Source organism: Eschscholzia californica, unplaced genomic scaffold, assembly GCF_041429995.1.
Source record: "Eschscholzia californica isolate CP2 unplaced genomic scaffold, dmEscCali1.0.p SCAF_5, whole genome shotgun sequence".
NCBI classification, from domain to species: Eukaryota; Viridiplantae; Streptophyta; class Magnoliopsida; order Ranunculales; family Papaveraceae; genus Eschscholzia; species Eschscholzia californica.
In genome coordinates, this window is record NW_028238472.1 from 21,200,727 (window position 1) to 21,220,513 (window position 19,787).

General features: G+C 40.7%; 1 protein-coding gene across 1 annotated transcript; it reads right to left on the reverse strand.

Moving 5' to 3' along the window:
* Positions 1-3,273: 3,273 nt before the first annotated feature.
* Positions 3,274-4,056, reverse strand: LOC147537779 (uncharacterized). The gene has a single exon (XM_086642844.1). It carries the CDS (start codon positions 4,054-4,056, stop codon positions 3,274-3,276), a length of 783 nt encoding a protein of 260 aa, XP_086498970.1.
* Positions 4,057-19,787: the final 15,731 nt, after the last annotated feature.

A 19,787-nucleotide genomic window follows, 5' to 3' on the forward strand; every position in this document is an offset into this window, starting at 1 on the left:
GCCCAAAAACCCTGTTTTTGGCCTTTTTGTACTATCTTTGCCTAATTCCTTTTAGGCCTATGAGATATGTTTATGGGACACTCCCATGATTATATCTCACTCCCACTAGTCATATCCTAGATCAATTTGTCACTCTTATGTGTAACCCGTTGTAGGATCCGATCGAAGTTAGCCGCGAATTACTTCGTAATTCGACGATCGTAGTTGGTCTCTAGCTACAACTCTACGATCCCTAAATCAATCGGACTTGATGATCTTCCACATCAATTGTCCTATCCGACAAATTGTTCGCATTGTCACCTTGGTCGAAGGACATCTCCTTCAACTCCTTCAAATAGTGGTTTGGACACCACCAGAAGAAGGGATCAGCAAACATAATACTTCAGATATTTTGCAGCACCACCTAATTCTGATTTTGCAGATATAATCAAAATTGGCAAAGAGTCAGTCGAAGAAGTGCTAAAGAAAAATGTTTCCCCACCAAAGAGAGTGGCAAGCAAAGGAGAATCAGGGTCAAAGGCTCTTCAGAATTCTCTTATAAGAAGGGTGAAGCAAAACCCACGTGTGCGGAAAGCGACATTCAAGGCAGATACGGGAAAGGAAATTGTGGCTGTGGAATCCATGAATTTGAACAAAGAAGACAAACAGAGCTGAGGTGACTGGAAAGTAGGAGGGCTTTGGCTTTATGTGCTTCAGAAAGAAAGACCTCTACAGCTAGAGTTCTGCAAGAAAGGCTGGAAAAAGTAAGTTTCCTGTAAATATTTTAATTTATTACACATTTGAATGTGTCACGTACATTATTGAATGTCTCGTAAATTATGAAATGTACGGTACAGACTGGAGGTGTGGAAGAAAGATAATGAACACCGTCTAAGTGGAAAAGAGTTAGATGATCTAATGATGTATAGAGAGTGCGACTCTCAAATCATCGATTGGTTTGAAAACCACCTTCACAGCAGGCCAGATAACAAAAGCAAAGAGATCATATTCTTGTCAGTCATCCTCTACGTAAGATTGCTTCGCACTTTTTGTATTGTGTTACTATCAAATATTTGTTAAAATGTATTATTGGTAATTTGCAGACGTTGATCAACCAGAAACGGCACCCCGATACAATAACTGCAAATTTACAGACCAGAATTAAGGAGCAGTTTATCAGAGGCCATACCTCAGCGTTGTGTGTTCCAATTAACACACCATACACCGATGATGCATACTATGGTTACCACTGGACGCTTCTGGTGTATAGGTTCCATGAAAATGATTGGATACACTATAATTCACTAATCAATGATCGACAGCTGGCTCAAACGTGCAACAAGAATGCAAGGGAGTTTGCAATACTCCTTGCAGGTGTGTTAAATGAATTGAACTACGGACGAAAACGACTGAACAAAAAGATCCCATTTTTAAGGGAAGAAGAATGTCCACAGCAAGGGGAAGAGTAAGTCCCATTCACTGTCAGTTTTATAATGTCCGTTTTATAGTTTACTATAAATAGATAGTTTACTGTCAGTTTTATACTTTACTATAATATGATTTGTTCCAAAACACACAAAGCATATCTTACTGTACACTAGACATTACAGAATGCACTATCAGTTTTATAGTTTACTATAAATTGATTTGTTCCAAAACACACAAAGCATAACTTACTGTACACTAGACATTACATAATGCACTGGCAGTTTTATAACTTACTGTACACTAGACATTGAGTTGTTCTCTTGTTTACTTCTTCTAATGGCTACAACTTCGTATAATGAAAATTTGTTTTTATCCTGCAGACCGGACTGCGGTCTTTACGTAATGCTGCATCTGGAAAGAATATTCATAGACAGTCAAGACTTTAGCATGCCAAACAGTTGCACGCAGCCCGAACAATTTAGCGACAGAGCTAGAAGAATGAGAACGGAGGTGACGTACAAAATTTTAAGGGAGTCACAAAAGGCTTGGAGTAAGATGATGTAAAAGGAGAGCTGATAATTGTAAAAAATGTTGTGGAAATGTTATTAACTACTGTTGTACTGAAAAATACTTCTGTTTTGTATTATGCCAGAGCGGAAAACTAAGTTAAGGTTTTAAAATTCAACAACTTCGACCAAAGGTATTTTAGTTAGATAATGTACTGTCAGTTTTATACTTTACTGTCAATGTTTCTGTTCAAATACACATACAACATACATTACATGTACAAGGCATTACCTAATCTACTGCCAGTTATCTAATGTACTGTCCGTTCTATAATGTAATGTCCGTTTGGTGGTGGACAACAAAACTTTTTGAAGGGTAAAAACTTGTACAACTTAGACTCAATCATTATGTACAATTTCGACCAAAGGACACAAGATGTGAAAGGTACTCAATGGTTAGAAACTATCAAATACACATACAACATACATTACAGGTACAAGGCATTACATAATCTACTGCCAGTTATCTAATGTACTGTCCGTTCTATAGTGTACTGTTCGTTTGGTGGTGGACAACAAAACTTTTTGAAGGGTAAAAACTTGTACAACTTAGACTCAATCATTATGTACAATTTCGACCAAAGGACACAAGATGTGAAAGGTACTCAATGGTTAGAAACTATCAAATACACATACAACATACATTACAGGTACAAGACATTACATAATCTACTGCCAGTTATCTAATGTACTGTCCGTTCTATAATGTACTGTCCGTTTGGTGGTGGACAACAAAACTTTTTGAAGGGTAAAAACTTGTACAACTTAGACTCAATCATTATGTACAGTTTCGACCAAAGGACACAAGATGTGAAAGGTACTCAGTGGTTAGAAACTATCAAATAACACATTTGGTAGCATTATACTATTTTTGGAATGGGAGTTGTAAAATGTCTTGTTCACAACTTAATGTAGCGTAAATTGATTCGTTCCTACTTCTAAACTTTGTATATTTTCTAGGCCGCCAAGTGATTTTCTCTAACTCCCGCCTTCTAACAATGGTGGTGGATCTACTGTCAATGTTTCTGTTCCAATAAACTTACAAAATACAATAATGTACACACAGGCATTAACATACGTACTGACAGTTTTATAATGTACTGAAAGTTTTACAATGTTCTGTTTCGTAAACAAAACAGTTTACTATAAAGAAACACATCTACTGCGAATCATGAAATGTACTCTACATACAACAGTAGACAACAAAAAGAAACTTACATTTCCAAAGGAAGTGCTAACAAAATACTGGGCACTTGAAGAAGTGCTAAACAAAATCAGATAGATAAGTGCTAACCCATCGCTATATTGGTTCGTTACAAGATGTACGATTGTGGGTCGTCAGTTGATTACATCTGCCACACACCCTCTGTCTTTTGGGAAAATACCCGGCACTTTCAATTCGAGTGGTACGAGGTCTACCAGGACGTCTCTTTGTGAGAGGAGGAAGAATCATCGTGTCTGGGTCATATGATTTAGGCTCATCAAACGTAGGTACAGGCTTAACGGGATGACTGTACGTCTTACAATAGGCTTCGGTAGTGAAATTGGAATCAAAAAATGAAGAGGCATCACCACCGTTCATTTTTATACACAGAATCGCATGCTTACATGGTATGCCTTCTACTTGCCACTTGCGACAAGTGCAAGTCCGTAGGGCCAAGTCAACTGAATGGGAGGGCATAGACAATACCTCGTACTGAGCTTCTCCGGACTGGACACACGTCCAACTACAAGCCACTTTGTAACGCAGTTGCATTTCTTTATCTACCTTCGGGCATAAGAAGGTAGACCAACTAGATGACTCAACTCGCCTCTCGTTCATCATATTCATGATCTTCATTCGCAGCATATCGAGCATGACTGTTATTGGCATAACTCTCTCGTCTCGGATCCATGAATTGAAGGACTCAGACAAGGAAGAGCAAATTAAACCGTACCTTTTCCCTGGAAAGAAGGCATCTGCCCAATGAACAGGGTCGACTGAGTTCAAAAAAGCTTCAGCTCCAGCCCCACCCATTACACAAATCTCCCCAGTGTATTTGCTAAAGTCTGAGGCAGTAAGTGCACGAGCCGCTTTGAACATCAACGACTGGAAATAATCTGACTTCTTGGCACCATTTCTAACTCGTAAATTCAAGTTGTTCCACAAATGCCACACCCAATAGGAGTGGTTGGCCGATGGGAATACATTCCGAACACCATTTAATATACCGTTATGCCTATCAGACATAAAAGTAAGTGATTCACCAATATCTATACAATTCTTCAAGTTCCCAAAAAACCAGAGCCAGTTGTGATCGTTTTCTACATCAACAACAGCATAGGCAAGAATGAAAAAACCTGCGTACAACACAATGATTGAGTATAAACATTACTGTTTCCTGTAAATGTAAGCATATCTCGGGAACTAACAAATGGACAGATAACGGTTTAGTCTTCTGACAATTATAAAATGTACGAGGAACAGTTGCAAGAGAAATAGAATAATTACCGTCGTTTCCATTCTTCGCAACTGCAGCAAGAATACATCCATTATACTTTGTTTTAGCAAACGTACCATCAACAAATATCAGAGGTCTACAATGCTTGTAACCTTCTATGCATGCTCCAAGAGCAATGAAAATTCTTACAAAACGATGCGACTCTTCATCAACTTCCAGATCGATATGACTGTTAGGATTAGATCTTGACAGAGCATCAACATACCAGGAGAGTTTTGCATAGGAATCAACTTCATCACCAAATCCTATACAAATTGCCGCATTTCGAGCATGATATGAGTAGTAGTAACTCAGTTTAATACCATAATCTTTTTTGAAGGAACTAACAATATCCTTCGTGCTCTTGGTAGGGTTCTCTCTAATGTCTTCTGTAATCAATAAACTAACAACTTCAGCCGATAGTCGAGGTTTGCGTACACCAGTGATGAAGTTTTCACAGGTGTGAACGGGGTTATAGGCTTTCAGGATAAACATAGATCTCGACTTAAGAGGAGCAACCGCGTGTATTTTCCACTTGCATTTTGTACTTTTGCAAACACAGGTGACACGATCGCGGTCATTCTTCACAAACACATAATTGTAACCGTGTTTGATTGAGTATCGACTGAGAGCCTGGCGAAATGCAATCACACCGCCAGGAAATTCTTGACCCTCATGGGTGAATACTTCAGGCCAACTCTCAGACCGGAGAGGTTCTCTTCTGACAAGAGCAGTGGAACCATCACCATGGTTAGAAGGCGGGAGTAAGAAGAAATCACTGGGCGACCTACAAAAATACACAAAGTTTAAAACCAGGAACGGAATAATTTACCTTACATTTAATTGTGAACCAGACATTTTACAACTCCCAGTAAAAAAAAAGGTATAACACACAAAGTACTGTACTGATTCAACTCTTGTGGAATCATTGAAGTGTATGATCGAGGCACAATTGACGAATTAGGCATGAAAAAACCACATTCCAACCTGCGTAAGTTAAAGAAATATATAGATATATAGGAATAGGGAACTGACTAATGTACTGTAAACTATCAAACGACAGGGGAACGGCCTAACGGATCAGGAACTTAAATTTGTACAGTATACTTGAACAATAAAATCGAAAATATAAGGAATGAAAATTTATCGATTCGACGTTAACGTGTTAGGATTAGAGATATGACGTTCCAACCTGCAAAAGTTAAAGAAACGAAAAGTATAGATATATTGCAAAACGGGGAGAACAGATGTGAAAATGTACCGATTCATTGCTTCTGTACTCATTGAGGGTGATGATCTTGACAAATTTGAAGCATTGGAAGGGAAGAATTCAAGTTCAAACCTGAATAATTACAGGAATAAGGTGAAGAGGAGAAGGAACATGTACAGAAAACTGATCAAGTACAACACACCTTGTATAACTACTTAGGAACTTAAGAATGTACCGTAAACTATTCAACGACAAGGGAACGGTCTAACGGATAAGGAACGTAAGAGTTTACAGTATAGTTGAACAAAATATACCGATTCATTAAGTGTGGTGATCTTGAAGTACTTGATGGGTGGGGACTGAAGAATTCACGTTCTGCTTCACGAATGGACTCTTCATTTGACTGGGACGCCATTTCTTCTCTGTTCATTCTGCATAAGAGAAAGATCGGGAACTGAAGAATATGCAGTAAACTTTCCAACGACGAGGGAACGGCCTAACGGATAAGGAACGTAAAATTGTACAGTATAGTTGAACAATAAAAACGAACATATAAGGAATGAAAATATACCGATTCATTAAGGGTGGTGATTTTGAAGTACTTGATGGGTGGGGACTGAAGAATTCACGTTCTGCTTCACCAATGGACTCTTCAATTGACTGGGACGCCATTTTTTCTCTGTTCATTCTGCGTAAGAGAATAAATCGGGAACTGAAGAATGTACTGTAAACTATCCAAATACAACGGAACGGCCTGACGGATAAGGAACGTAAAATTGTACAGTTTAGTTGAACAATAAAAACGAACATATAAGGAATGAAAATGTACCGATTCACAGTTGACGTGTTAAGATTAGAGATATGACGTTCCAACCTGCAAAAGTTAAAGAAACGAAAAGTATAGACATATTGCAAAAGGGGAACTGAACAATGTAAGGTCAACTTGGCCACTGTAGGGAAACATGTACAGAAAACTGACCAAGAACACACACTATATAACTAAGTAGGAACTACAAAATGTACAACCAACTATAAAACAAAAAGGGAACTGTATACTGACTAGTAAATATACAGATTCATTAAGGGAGGTGATCTTGAAGTACTTGATGGGTGGGGAATGAACCAGTGTTATAGTAAATCATTTGTTTCGAAGGAGTTGTTTAAAGGATCGTAATATTAATCATTTTGGTGACTTCTGTTGGAAGTATATCCATCATCTTGAAATTATTTCATTCAATGCAAGTAGATGACTTTAAATGTTTTTGTTTTTGTTTAAGGAGTATTCATGGAAGAAACATGAAAGGGACAGTCAAGCAATATGAATGAGTTCTAGAGTCTAACTGTTTGTCTTTAAGGAGCAGTCCAGCAAAAGAAACAGTAAATGATAACATTCAAGGCTAAAAGGTGAGATTTAAGAACATTAAATGATACCATTCAAGGCTAGAAAATGAGTTTAAATGTTTTTGTTTTTGTTTAAGGAGTATTCATGGCAGAAGATGAGTGAGGCAAAACACTAGTGTTCCCTTCAATCCAGGAAGATGATAAACATTAAAATCACTTACCTGATTTTGAAGAACAGTAACAGTTGGTCTTTCAAAAGATGATGAGCTTTTGTCTATAAATAGAGCTAGAAACAGTTGAATCTAAATTTTGGGCGGGATCAAAAATTTCAACCCAAATTTTTGGACGAAATTTTGGGTGAAAATGGCGCCATTAAAGGAGAGAGAACAGAGGATAGAGAGAGAAAGGAGAAAATCAAGGAAAGATTTGGGCGGGGAGATAAGGGAAGGAAATCTAGTTTTGGAATGATTTTTTCCTCATTTAATGCTAAGATTAGACGCAGGTAAGGGAGAGAACAGCCATTTAATGCGTCGTCCAATCAGCTAATTAAGGCAGGTAAGGGAGAGACGCAGGCAGGGGCAAAAAAGGAAGGAATAAAAGAGAAATAAGGGAACTGACAGCTTGCTCTGACATTTTGGACCTTAAGCACAATTCGGGAATGGACTGGGGCGGAACCGAAATTACCCTCCTTTTTGTGGTCCTCCCCCTCAAAAATATTTATTTTTATTTCCTTTTTGTCCTTTTGATCACTTTAACTTGCTTTTCTAGTTGTGTTTTGTGTAGTTTACAAAAGATGCTAAAGAAAGAGAGCAAACAAGGAGAAAGAAATCAGGAAGACAAAGATTTTAGATTTAGGATTTTATTTTTATATTTGGAAAGAAAGAGACATTGGGATATTTTTTGTTTTTCTAGAATCTTTATTTTTGTTATTTTTAAGTTTTGACCCTAAATTGAAGGGCATATTTGTAATTTGTAACTGAAGCCCAAAAAGCCTCGAGTTTGAACAATTGAGCGAAGAGTGTTCCGGGTCATCTACAAAGGTCATTGTTGCTGATGTCGAAAATTGGCTCCCGGTTAAATCAGCATGAAAAAGAGAGTTGATGCATGACAACCTCCGTTATGATGGTATATTCTATTTGGAGAGGTGAGATTCCTCTGTTCAGCTCTGCTTCTCTGCTCTGCTCTGCTCCTTTGCTCCTTGCTTCGTACTCCAGTTCCTGATGCCTGGCTCCAACTCCTGATTCCTTGCTCCTGTTCGTCTGTTCCCGAGGGGGGAAAACCTGCAAAGGGTTCGAAAACCGCTCCGACGCTCAAGACAGTCAGGGTGCTCTCTGCAATAAGAAAACGAATATTGATTGATCCTTTTGGGGGGCGAGTTATGAGAAGGTTTTGGGGGTGATCCTTCTGGTATGAAGAGATCTTTATGCTTATGAGAGATGGTGTGTTCCTGGTTTAGGAGAGATGGTGTGTTAGAGAAAGAGTTTTTTTTTCCTCTCTGGAGCTCGTGTCCTTTGAAGGACGATGTGGGGGCCTTTTATAGGCGAAGGTAGGTCGACTGTCCTTAGTGGCGGTGGTGAGGCGGTGACCGTCAAACCGTAATAGAAGTTACCTCTTTTGCGTAACTAGGGTTTCTTTTCGAGTCTATCTCGGATCTCTGATAAGTGAAAGTTCCTAAGTTCAAGGATACTTCGTTGATATCTTGCTGGAGTGATAGACTCTAAATGAGAAGTTTCCTCTTTTAGATACGTGGAGTCCAACCGGGCTTAAACACTTCAAGATGTGTAACCGACTGAGATCTTTTTGGAAAGTCCGGGATTAAGTCATTAGGTTGCGCAGCGCGGATATCTGCCCAGTTCTGGGCGTAAGATATGGGCCGAACCTGTGGAGACCCCCCTTATTCCTTTGTAAATCCCAGGGCTGATCTATCCATGTCAAGGGCGTTTTGTGCAGAGCTGATTTCTTCTGGCCGACCTCCCGGTTATGGGAATGTGTGCTGGACCATCAGGGGTTTCAGCTGTCCTGCTGCCTTAAGCCGAGTCGTTCTAGGAGACTTCTGGTCTTATCTTTGACTCTTCAGACGTTAGTCAACGTCTGGACATTTTATGCATCATCATGAGTCCCACCACTCCTTAGTTGAAAGTAGAGAGACTAAGGAGTAGAAGTAACTCGAGTGTTTTACTTTGAAGACCAGAAGTCGAAAGTACTACCTGTCCCAGAGTTGTATCGTGAAGCTTTTTGGGCCTTACCTAGACCATGACTGTTTAGTGGAGTTCTGTCTTTTTGTCAGTACTCCAGAGCTGATTTGATGTCCTTGATTTGGAGATTTTCTTTTACTAAGTGTTAGCTCTGATAGGGCTGATCCGACTTTGTTCTGACGCGTTATTTATTATTCCAAGACACGTTTGGTCTTCTGCGCAAGTAATTAATTCTTTCCCCTGCATGATTCTATGACGTAACAGATTTGATCTTCTGAATATGTGCTTCCGACGCTGATATTTTGGATCATTTCACACGGCAACCTGCTCTGCCATTTGTGGACGCGTGGAGCGTCGTGACTGGTGAACGAAGCACATCTCCTTGAATCCCGCGGAAGTCTCGCAGTTTTTGAGCCGTTCACACTCCCTAGTTATTATTTCGTTGAGTGTTTTCGAGGCACGTCTGGTCCGTTGCCTTTAATGCTTCTTGTTTATTTCCGAGAGGTCTTTTCGTTATCCTCTCTTACAATAAATAACCTGCTTTGGCCTTCCAATTCTTTACTATCAAAAATTTGAAAAAAAATTTGAAATCTTTTTCCCTCTGTTGCCTCTTCGTCATTTCTTCTTGTTTTCTTTCCAAAGGTTCGGGATGAGGCCTTTGTTCGAGTTCATGCCAGGCGTTCGTTGTGATGAACGTTTCTTCATAATGACTGTGATAAAGGACTGGTTTCTGCATAATAGCCGTGATAATTTCACGCGTTGTTATGTTTGAGCTCGAAGGAGGGTAAGGTTCATCTGTAGTTCCTCCCGCTTTAGGTATTCAAGGCAAGGTGACGACGTCAAAAGGGTTCTTTTGTCCTTGGTTGTCTTCCGGTCTTGACTACATTTCTGGGAAGGGATACCTGGTAGACTTTCACTTCTTCTCCAGCCGAAACATGTGGCCGCTTTTGTGGCTTGTGTTTCTTAGTTTTTTTTTTTTGCCCTTATAAATGGATGTCAAGGCTAGAATAACTTTTCTAAGTCTTACCATGTCTCTTCTTATGGTTAGCGGAACTCTCCCTAGTAGTGATGTTAGGGTCGCCTTTTACATGGTTCTGAATCACGATGATTTTTCCATTAAGCACTTCTGCATGGAGGTGGCGGGTGAGGGTTTTGTCGACGTCCTTCGTCCGCGCGATCTTATGGATGACAATCATCTTTCTACCCTTCAGTTCTTCTAGGCCACTTTATCCTCTGGTTTATTCTCTGACTGGTACTACCAGCACTTCTGAACCTGTTCTTTTTTCTGCTGAGGGTTTCCTGGTTCGTCGTCCTGGGGTGGTCGCCTTCTGGCTGTCATGATCAGGGCCTCGGTGGATATAGGCGGCCCGTCTTCATCTTCTTCTTCCTCTGGTGAATAAGAGCTTTCCGCCAAACTGTATTTTCCTGTTTTCTTGAATATGTAACTAAAAGTTAATGTAATCAACCCTATACTTACTAATCCAATTTTTCTTAGGCTTACTACGCATACTCCGAATGATCGCTCCTACAAAAGAAATAATTCCAGACCTAATCTAGCATGCTCTAAGCTTACGATTTCCCTCTGCAAAATAGAAACCGAATTAGCCCTGCGTAAAGGTTTTGAATAGTGTTGGAGTTTTTAGCTTTTAGCTCGGCCTCTAATCGTCTATACCAGAGCTGTCTTCGTGTAATTAGGACTTTTCCTTAGACCTCTGGTCGTGGCTTTCGCTACCAGAGCTTATTTCGCTGTCTTGAGCGAAACTAGTTTTGCTAGGGCTTCCCCTTGGACCTCTGGTCGTGGCTTTCGCTAACAAAGCTGATTCCGGCAGCTTGAGCTCGACTAGCTTCGTTAGGACTTCTCCTTGGTCCTATTGTCTTGGCTTTCGCTACCAGAGCTGATTTCGTCAGCTTGAGCTTGACTAGCTTCGCTAGGACTTCTCCTTGGTCCTATGGTCGTGGCTTTCGCTACCAGAGCTGATTTCGTCAGCTTGAGCTTGACTAGCTTCGCTAGGATTTCTTCTTGGTCCTCTGGTCGTGGCTTCCGCTACCAGAGCTGATTTCGTCAGCTTGAGCTTGACAAGCTTTGCTAGGACTTCTCCTTGGACCTCTGGTCGTGGCTTTCTCTACCAGAGCTGATTTCGTCAGCTTGAGCTTGACTAGCTTCGCTAAGACTTCTCCTTGGACCTCTGGTCGTGGCTTTCGCTACCAGAGCTGATTTTGTCAGCTTCAGCTTGACTAGTTTAACTAGGACTTCTCCTTAGACCTCTGGTCGTGGCTTTCGCTACCAGAGCTGATTTCGTCAGCTTGAGCTTGACTAGCTTAACTAGGACATCTCCTTAGACCTCTGGTCGTGGCTTTCGCTACCAGAGTTGATTTCGTCAGCTTGAACTTGACTAGTTTAACTGCGACTTCTCCTTAGATCTCTGGTCGTGGCTTGGGCTACCAGAGTTGGTTACGTCGGTGCGAGCACGACTAGTTTAACTAGGACTTCTCCTTAGATCTCTGGTCAAGGCTTGGGCTACCAGAGTTGGTTACGTCGGTGCGAGCACGACTAGTTCTCGCCGGGACTCCTCCCGTGCCCCTGGTCGTGGCCTTAGCTACTAGGGTTGTCTTCCTCATTTAAGCATGAATAGTTTGGCAAGGACTTCTCCTTATACCCCCGGTCAACTTCATCGGGGTGGTAGTTTAACTAGGACTTCTCCTTGGGGATCCACAGGGACCACGTTTCACTCGAGTAAAGGGTTGAGTTTAGCTAGGACTCCTCCTTGTGAGGCCTCGGGTCGTAGCCGTAGCTACCGGAGCTACCTCCTTTGCCGGCTTGAGCCGATCAGTGTAACTAGGACTTCTCCTTTGGACCTTGGTGAGGGGTCAGTTTTTACTCGAGCAAAGTTCAGTTTAACTAGGACTGCTCCTTAGGGCCCTCGATTGTCGCCGTAGCTACGGAGGCTATCCTGTCCATGATCGTGGCTTTCGCTTAGTAGGGCTGTTTAAATTAGGGCCCTTGGTCGCTGCTTTCACCTACCAAGGCTGCCTTTAGGTCCCCTGGTCGTGGCTTTCGCTATCAGGGCTACCTGCTCGATTTAGAGCGAGATGAGTTTAACTAGTACTCCTCCTGTTATAGCATTTTATGCTAAAAAAATATTTTTATTTTAAAAGGTAAAATATGTAGCTAGTAATGTTACTTCTTTGGCCTAATGGCTTTATTCAAAAAAGGAAAGATAGTAGGGGTAGTGATGACCTTAGTTCTTCAGCTCTGCATATCTGTCGTCGGGTCACCGTAGAATACTTTATCTCCTCCAATGATGATTGGATTCATTTTTTCTTTCTCGCAGCCCTGGGCGGAGACGAGATAACCATCTTGGGCTGTTTTCTGGTCTCCTCTGACTGTTCCGATGAGATTCGTTCCCGAGATTGGGAACTTCATCATAAGGTGGTTCATGGAAACTATCGCTCCTGACTCCCTCAGGAAGTTTTTGCCCAGTATGATGCTAGAGGCGTACATCTTATCGACAATTGCAAAGTTTAGCATTATTGCTTTTGCTTATTCTCCTTCGCCGATCAGCAATGGAAGGGTTGTTATTCCGTCCGTTTCGACCTGATTGTCTCCGAATCCTGTCAAACAAGATTTATAAGATTTGAGATGGTGTTCGCTTACCCCGAGTTTCTGGAAGCACGTTCGACTCATGACCTCCGTGAAGCTCCCTGTATCGACTAGAATGCGCCCTATCCTCCAATTGGAAACCACAGCAGTTATTACCAGCGGATCTGCGTGTGGAGTTATTACCCCGACCAGGTCGTCGTCTATAAAGATAATGGGTGGAGTTTCTACGACATGTTTGATTAGGAAGACCGGCTGGTTTTTTGCTTTGTTGGCGTATCTGCGTTGCTCGCCTTTGGTTGCTCCTCCGAGGGTAGGTCCTCCCGCTATGGTATTGATATTCCCCATTACTCCGGTGGGCCCCTCTGAACGTTTGTTAGCTTTTTTAGAGATGGGGCCCTGCTCGTTGATTTCGGATCCCGATCCGATTCCTGACCTGTTTACTGGTATTTTGTTTCGGTATTCGTAGGGTCGTTGTTCTTTATGGGTGTATTTATCCAGTTTTCCTTTTCTTACCATCTCCTCAATCAGATTCTTGAGGTGCCGACAGTCATCGGTCTTGTGGCCGTAGCCTCTTTGAAAGGCACACCATGCAGTCATATCTTTAGATCCGAACTCTCCTCGGTCGTCATTGGGTTTGGGCAGTTAAGCCTTTCCTTTCACTATCAGTACCTCCAAGATCTTCTCTCTTCCTTTCATTAAGGAGGTATACGTCGCGAAGTCAGCCCTGGGCCTCCTGCCTCGCTCTCGGTCCTTGGGTAGCCTGACTTCTTCCCTTTCTCTTTTTCGGGGGCGCTCACTTTCGTAAGGAATATTGGCCACCTCCTTCATCCGCGAATAATTCTCCTCTGTCCTGATAAATTACTGCAACCTTTCTTTCAGATCCGAGTGGCTGCCTGGCTTTCTCCCCGAGATATCTTTGATTATGTCATCCTGTCTGAGACCTCTCTGTAGGGCAACAAAAGCAACGTTTGATTCTAGGTCGGGAACTTGAACCATAAGGTTGCGAAATCTCTGCCAGTAGCTTGCCAGCGTTTCGCTTTTTTCCTTGTACCACGTTGAACAGTTCTTAGGTCCCTCTCTTGATACTTGTGCTTCCTCGGAAAGCTTCGCAAAAAGTTTGGGCAAGCTGGTCAAAAGACTTTATTGACCCCGGGGCTAGCGCTTGGTACCATGCCTGAGCTGGCCCGTTTAGGATGGTGGCGAATACCACACACCATATATTTCGGTTGGTTGTGCATAGATTCATCCTCGCAACATAGTTGTTCATGAATACTCCCGGATCTTCCACGTCGTGATAGTGTTCCAGCGTGGGGCACTTGAAGTTTGCTAATTTTTTGGATTCCAATATTTCCCGGCAGAGAGGTGGCTGCCGAATTATTGTCCTTCCCCGGAGTTTGTCCTTCTCTTTTTCTCTTGTTAGTTCTGCTACTTGGTGTATGAGCAACTCGCACAGGGTGGGGTCATCCACACACCCCTCGCCTATCCCGGCATTCTCGGGGGTATAAGGTTCGTCTGGGTTTTGCACGCCTTGTTCCCTCAAGATACTTTCCAGACGCATCTGGTCGCCTGGCTGCAGAGTTAGGGTCTCAGGTGCGTATGTGTCGCTAGGCGAGAAGAGCCATCTTGCGAACGTTTTGAGCACTTTTTTCCTTTCATTAGGTGCCGCAGCCCTCTTGGCTATCTCGGCTTTGCGGAGGCTTTCCTCCAGTCGTTTTGCGTCCTCGTCCCTTCGGAGGTAATCAGTTTTGACTTGTTCAAGTTTGGCCGCGAGTTCATCTGCGCTCCGAAGCCTGTGGGGTATCCCACGTGGAGTGTGCTCGTCTGAAGACATGTTTGAATGAAGAGCTCAGGGAAGTAGTTAGTTCTGAAAAAATATTAAGTAGGATTCGAGTTACCGAATGTGGTGATTTGCTAGAGAGATCCCTTCCTTCTAGCGCCAAATGCTGATGTCGAAAATTGGTTCCCGGTTAAATCAGCATGGAAAAGGGAGTTGATGCATACAGCCTCCGTTATGATGGTATATTCTGTTTGGAGAGGTCAGATTCCTCTGTTCAACTCTGATTCTCTGCTCTGCTCCACTCCTTTGCTCTGCTTCTTTGCTCCTTGCTCCTTAATCTAGTTCCTCATTCCTGGCTCCAACTCCTGATTCCTTGCTCCTATTCGTCTATTCCCGAGGGGAGAAAACATGCAAAGGGTTCGAAAACCGCTCCGACGCTCAAGACAGTCAGGGTGCTCTTTGCAGTAAAAGAATGAATATAGATTGATCCTTTTGGGGGCGAGTTATGAGAACTCTGTTTTGGGGGTGATCCTTCTGGTACAAAGAGATCTTTATGCTTATGAAAGATGGTGTGTTCCTGGTTAAGGAGAGATGGTGTGTTAGAGAAAGAGTATTTTTTCCTCTCTGGAGCTCGTGTCCTTTGAAGGACGATGTGGGGGGCCTTTCATAGGCGAAGGTAGGCCGACTGTCCTTAGTGGCGGTGGTGAGACGGTGGCCGTTAAACTGCAATAGAAGTTACCTCTTTTGCGTATCTAGGGTTTATCTTCGAGTCTATCCCGGATCTCTGATAAGTGAAAGTTCCTAAGTTCAAGGATACTTCGTTGATATCTTGCCGGAGTGATAGACTCTAAAGGAGAAGTTTCCTCCTTTAGATACGTGGAGTCCAACCGGGCTTAAACACTTCAAGATGTGTAACCGACTGAGATCTTTCTGGAAAGTCCGGGATTAAGTCATTAGGTTGCGCAGCGCTGATATCTTCCCAGTTCTGGGCGTAAGATATGGGCCGAACCTGTGGAGACTCCCCTTATTCCTTTATAAATCCCAGGGTTGATCTATCCATGCTAAGGGCGTTTTGTGCAGAGCTGATTTCTTCTGACCGACCTCCCGGTTATGGGAATGTGTGGTGGACCATCAGGGGTTTCAGCTGTCCTGCTGCCTTAAGCCGAGTCGTTCCAAGAGACTTCTGGTCTGATCTTTGACTCTTCAGACGTTAGTCACCGTCTGGACATTTTATGCACCATCAGAGATAATGTCAGTATTTAAACAAGTCAGTATCAACATCCCATTACTGGAAGCAATTAAACAAAGCCCAGCTTATGCTAAGTTTCTAGAAAATTTATGCAGTAGGAAGCGTAAGATGAATGTGCATAAGAAAGATTTCCTCTGAGAAGGTTAGTTCGATCATCTAGGAGAATATCCCACCAACGTACAAGGACCCAAGAAGCCTTTCACCACCTTGCACCATAGGAAATTTTAAAGTAGAACATGTTTCCTTGATCTAGGTGCTAGCGTTAACATTCTTCCTTATTTCGTGTATTTATAGTTAAGATTAGGAATATCAAACCAATCTTCGTGGTCCTTCAGTTAGCAGATCGCTCTGTTAGACACCGGCATGCCATTTTAGAGGTAGTGCTGATAAAGATAAGAGAGTTTATGTTTCCTGTTGACTTCATTATCCTATACATGGAACCTGCCTACAAAAAATATAGTCATCAGGGACGGCCAAAAACCTCCCCAGAATGTAAAACCCATCCTCAACTTAGTATTGGGGTCAATTTTCGTCTTCGCAGAAAGTTGCATCTCAGATGGTATTGGTGACAGTTATATCGAGGGATAGCACCTGTCGCAATAGAGTATTAGGGAAAACTATGAATCATCGGTGAAGTTGAACATTTTGTGACTGACTCATTTCCCTTGCTAAAACGAATGGCATGAGTTTCTTTCTTTACTATTGTGGGACAGTTTCTCTTTTATTATAATCATCCCATTTGACTTTTGAGATAATTTTAACCATCACTTAAAAGTTTAATGTTGAAAAGAAAATAATATAAATTGAATTTATAGATTTCATGTTGCATACAAAACCTAACAAGTCTCACATGTACTTCAAGTAAATTTTAAAAAATATAATATATATTGAATTTATAGAATCCTGTTGCATACAAATCAAACTACTTCCACATTCACTTCAAATAAGTTGGAGTTGTAGTTACTTTATTAACCATTCTCTCTCTAATACTTATTCCAGCTAATGCCGTCACCATGAATCACCAACATAAAACGCCACCGTTATATTTCGTATAATAAAGACGCTTCACTCCGCTTGATTGTCCCATCACTTGTAGCTTTCAATTGCTCCTGCGTGCTAAGACTAACAATTTTCCAGTGTCGTTCCCATCAAGCTTGCCAAAATTAGTTGTAAATCAAGGATTTTCTCTTTGTTACCAGTTTGATTTGGAGACGGACGTTCCTTCTTGTTCTTTCCACCAAGATAATCTCCTAAACACAATGCTTACCCATTTGTTCTGACGTTTCATCTCCTGACACAATTTCCATCCTCTACAGAACATGAATCAAGATGATAGATATATAACTGACCCAGTAGTAAATCATTAGCTACGCGTATAGAACATGGACGACACTCACATTTATCTGTATTACTTGAAATCAACTAAGAATCTTATAGAAATAGACGAACCTATCAGTACCCAGGGGCGGATCCTCCCGAAAAAAAAAACTAGTAGTAATAAATTTTTTTTATACATGTATTACAAAGATATGTATATAACGATGTGCGTACAAGACATAAAGGAGAGTGTGGCGTGATGGTAAAACCCGGGATTCAAAACTATCTGACCATGAAGTCATGAGTTTGAAACTCACCGCTTTACTTTTTTTTCTTGAAGTGCTCTGTGTCTTTTAAGTATTTATTTAAACCAGCGTGCACAGTCATAACAAAAAAACAGAGTGACCTGATGGTTGTAGGTACGGGCTTCTAGATGTTTGACCAAAGTTGCACGGGTTCGAGCTAGCTGCCCCATTTTTTAATATTTTTTTTAAATATAATCAATTCAAAAATCCTAAACTCCTACAAACTTTAATTCATCTACCTTAAGGTTGTGTTTGATAAGAAATAGGGGAAAGAAAAAAATTAAGAGAAAATGTTTCTCGAAGAAACATTTTCTTCAGGAAAATGATTCTTCAAAAACCCTTTCCACAATTTCCACCGTTTGGTTGCTTAATGAAATTCTGGTTAAGGTCAATAACCCATCTTCTTTACTTATTTGAATCGGCTGATTTGGAGAAGTCCATGGGTCATCTTCATACACCATCAAAACCATCATAGGTGCCATAAAAACCCACAATAAATTTGAAAAAATAATTAAGATTACAGTGATGATGGAAGATCATTGTTTATTTGAAATTTACAATAACTTAGAAATCTTGATTGAATCAATAAAGAAGAGAACATGTTATAATGGTTTTGCAGCGACTAATGAAGAAATACAATTCAATTTTGATGCCTCCTCCGGTTTCGGAGGTTGAGAAAATAGCTATTGATTGAACCATTATCATGCCTCATTCACAACAACCATCATAATCTCTACTTCCTTTGTCTAGTGATGGTTTCTTCAAACTTCCTTATTCACAACAACCATCATAATCACCCATACTTCTCGTCATTTTCTCATAATCCACAACTAAATTTATTATGATTATGTTACAGACATATTTATTGAACTGGTCTTACAATTCATATAAAGAAATTGACAAGTATATAGAGATATGTGGGAGATAACCAGCTTGGAAATGAGATCGATATGCCAGGAAGAAAAGAAAGGAAGAGAGAGAAAGAGTACGGCATAACGATTTTAAGATCAAAGGAAGTCGAGATGATTGTAGTAAAGAGGATTGCTAGCTTAACGCCTTAACATACTAGATTGCAGTACGAAACCTTGTTCCTGATGAAGATCAAAAGTTATGAAAGAAATCTGCCCATTGATTTTCTTCATAAATTTCTTTTATTCTTTAAAGGATTTTAATACACACTAATATTTCAATCCATCCAAACTTTCTGTAGAGAGAGAAAGCAACATCACCATTTGATTTCATCCTTGAAAAACAAGCAAAAACAATAGTAACAATTAAAGAACACCAAATTCCTGTTTTAGAATTAGGTTTTCATTTTCTAAGATTAAAGTTGTAGAAAGAGAGTAGGAGAAATTCATTACTGAGAGAAGAAGAGATATCCCAGAGTGGAAGACCGAGAGTTTTGTGGAGAGATACTCGGAGAAATATATTCTCAGGGGGAAGGTGGGTAAAAGTTTCCCTTAGATTTAGGGAAAATAGAGAAAAAAAAAGTCACGTGAGTCAAAGTTTTTCTTTCTCTAAAATACCTATCAAATGCATAGAAAATTTTATTATTGTAGAAACTGTTTCTATTTTCCTAGAAAAATGGGCAATAAAACACAACCTAAATCTCTACAAACTTCAATTTATCTACCCTAAACTCTATAATTAAACTTCAATTCATCTACCATAAACCCCCACAAACTTCAACTCATCTACCCTAAATCCCTACTAACTTCAATTCATCTACCCTACTCTATAAACTTCAATTCATCTATCATAAACCCCTACAAACTTAACTCATCTATCCTAAACCTTGCAAACTTCAATTTATTTACCCTAAATTCTATAAACTTCAATTCATCTACCATTAACCCCTACAAACTTTCAATTCATCTACCCTAAATCCCTACAAACTTCAATTCATCTACCCTAAACTCTATAAACTTCAATTCATCTACCCTAAACTCTATAAACTTCAATTCATCTACCATAAACCCCTACAAACTTCAACTCATCTACCCTAAACTCGATAAACTTCAATTCATCTATCATAAACTCCCTACAAACATCAATTTATCTACCCTAAGCTCCTACAAACTTCAACTCTAACCATAAATTCTACAAACTTCAACTCATCTACCCTAAATGTTTGTACTTTTTGTGAAAAACATAATATTGAAGTTGTTGATCTTAATGGTTCGTACATAGTTCAAGGGAGAAGCAGAAGGAATGCACAACAAATTACAAACTTGTATCACTATCAAGTAGAGATTTTCAATACCGTTATTGATATGCAACTTCAAGAATTAAATGTTCGTTTCACTGAGAAGAATACCGAGTTGCTCTGTTGTATGGCA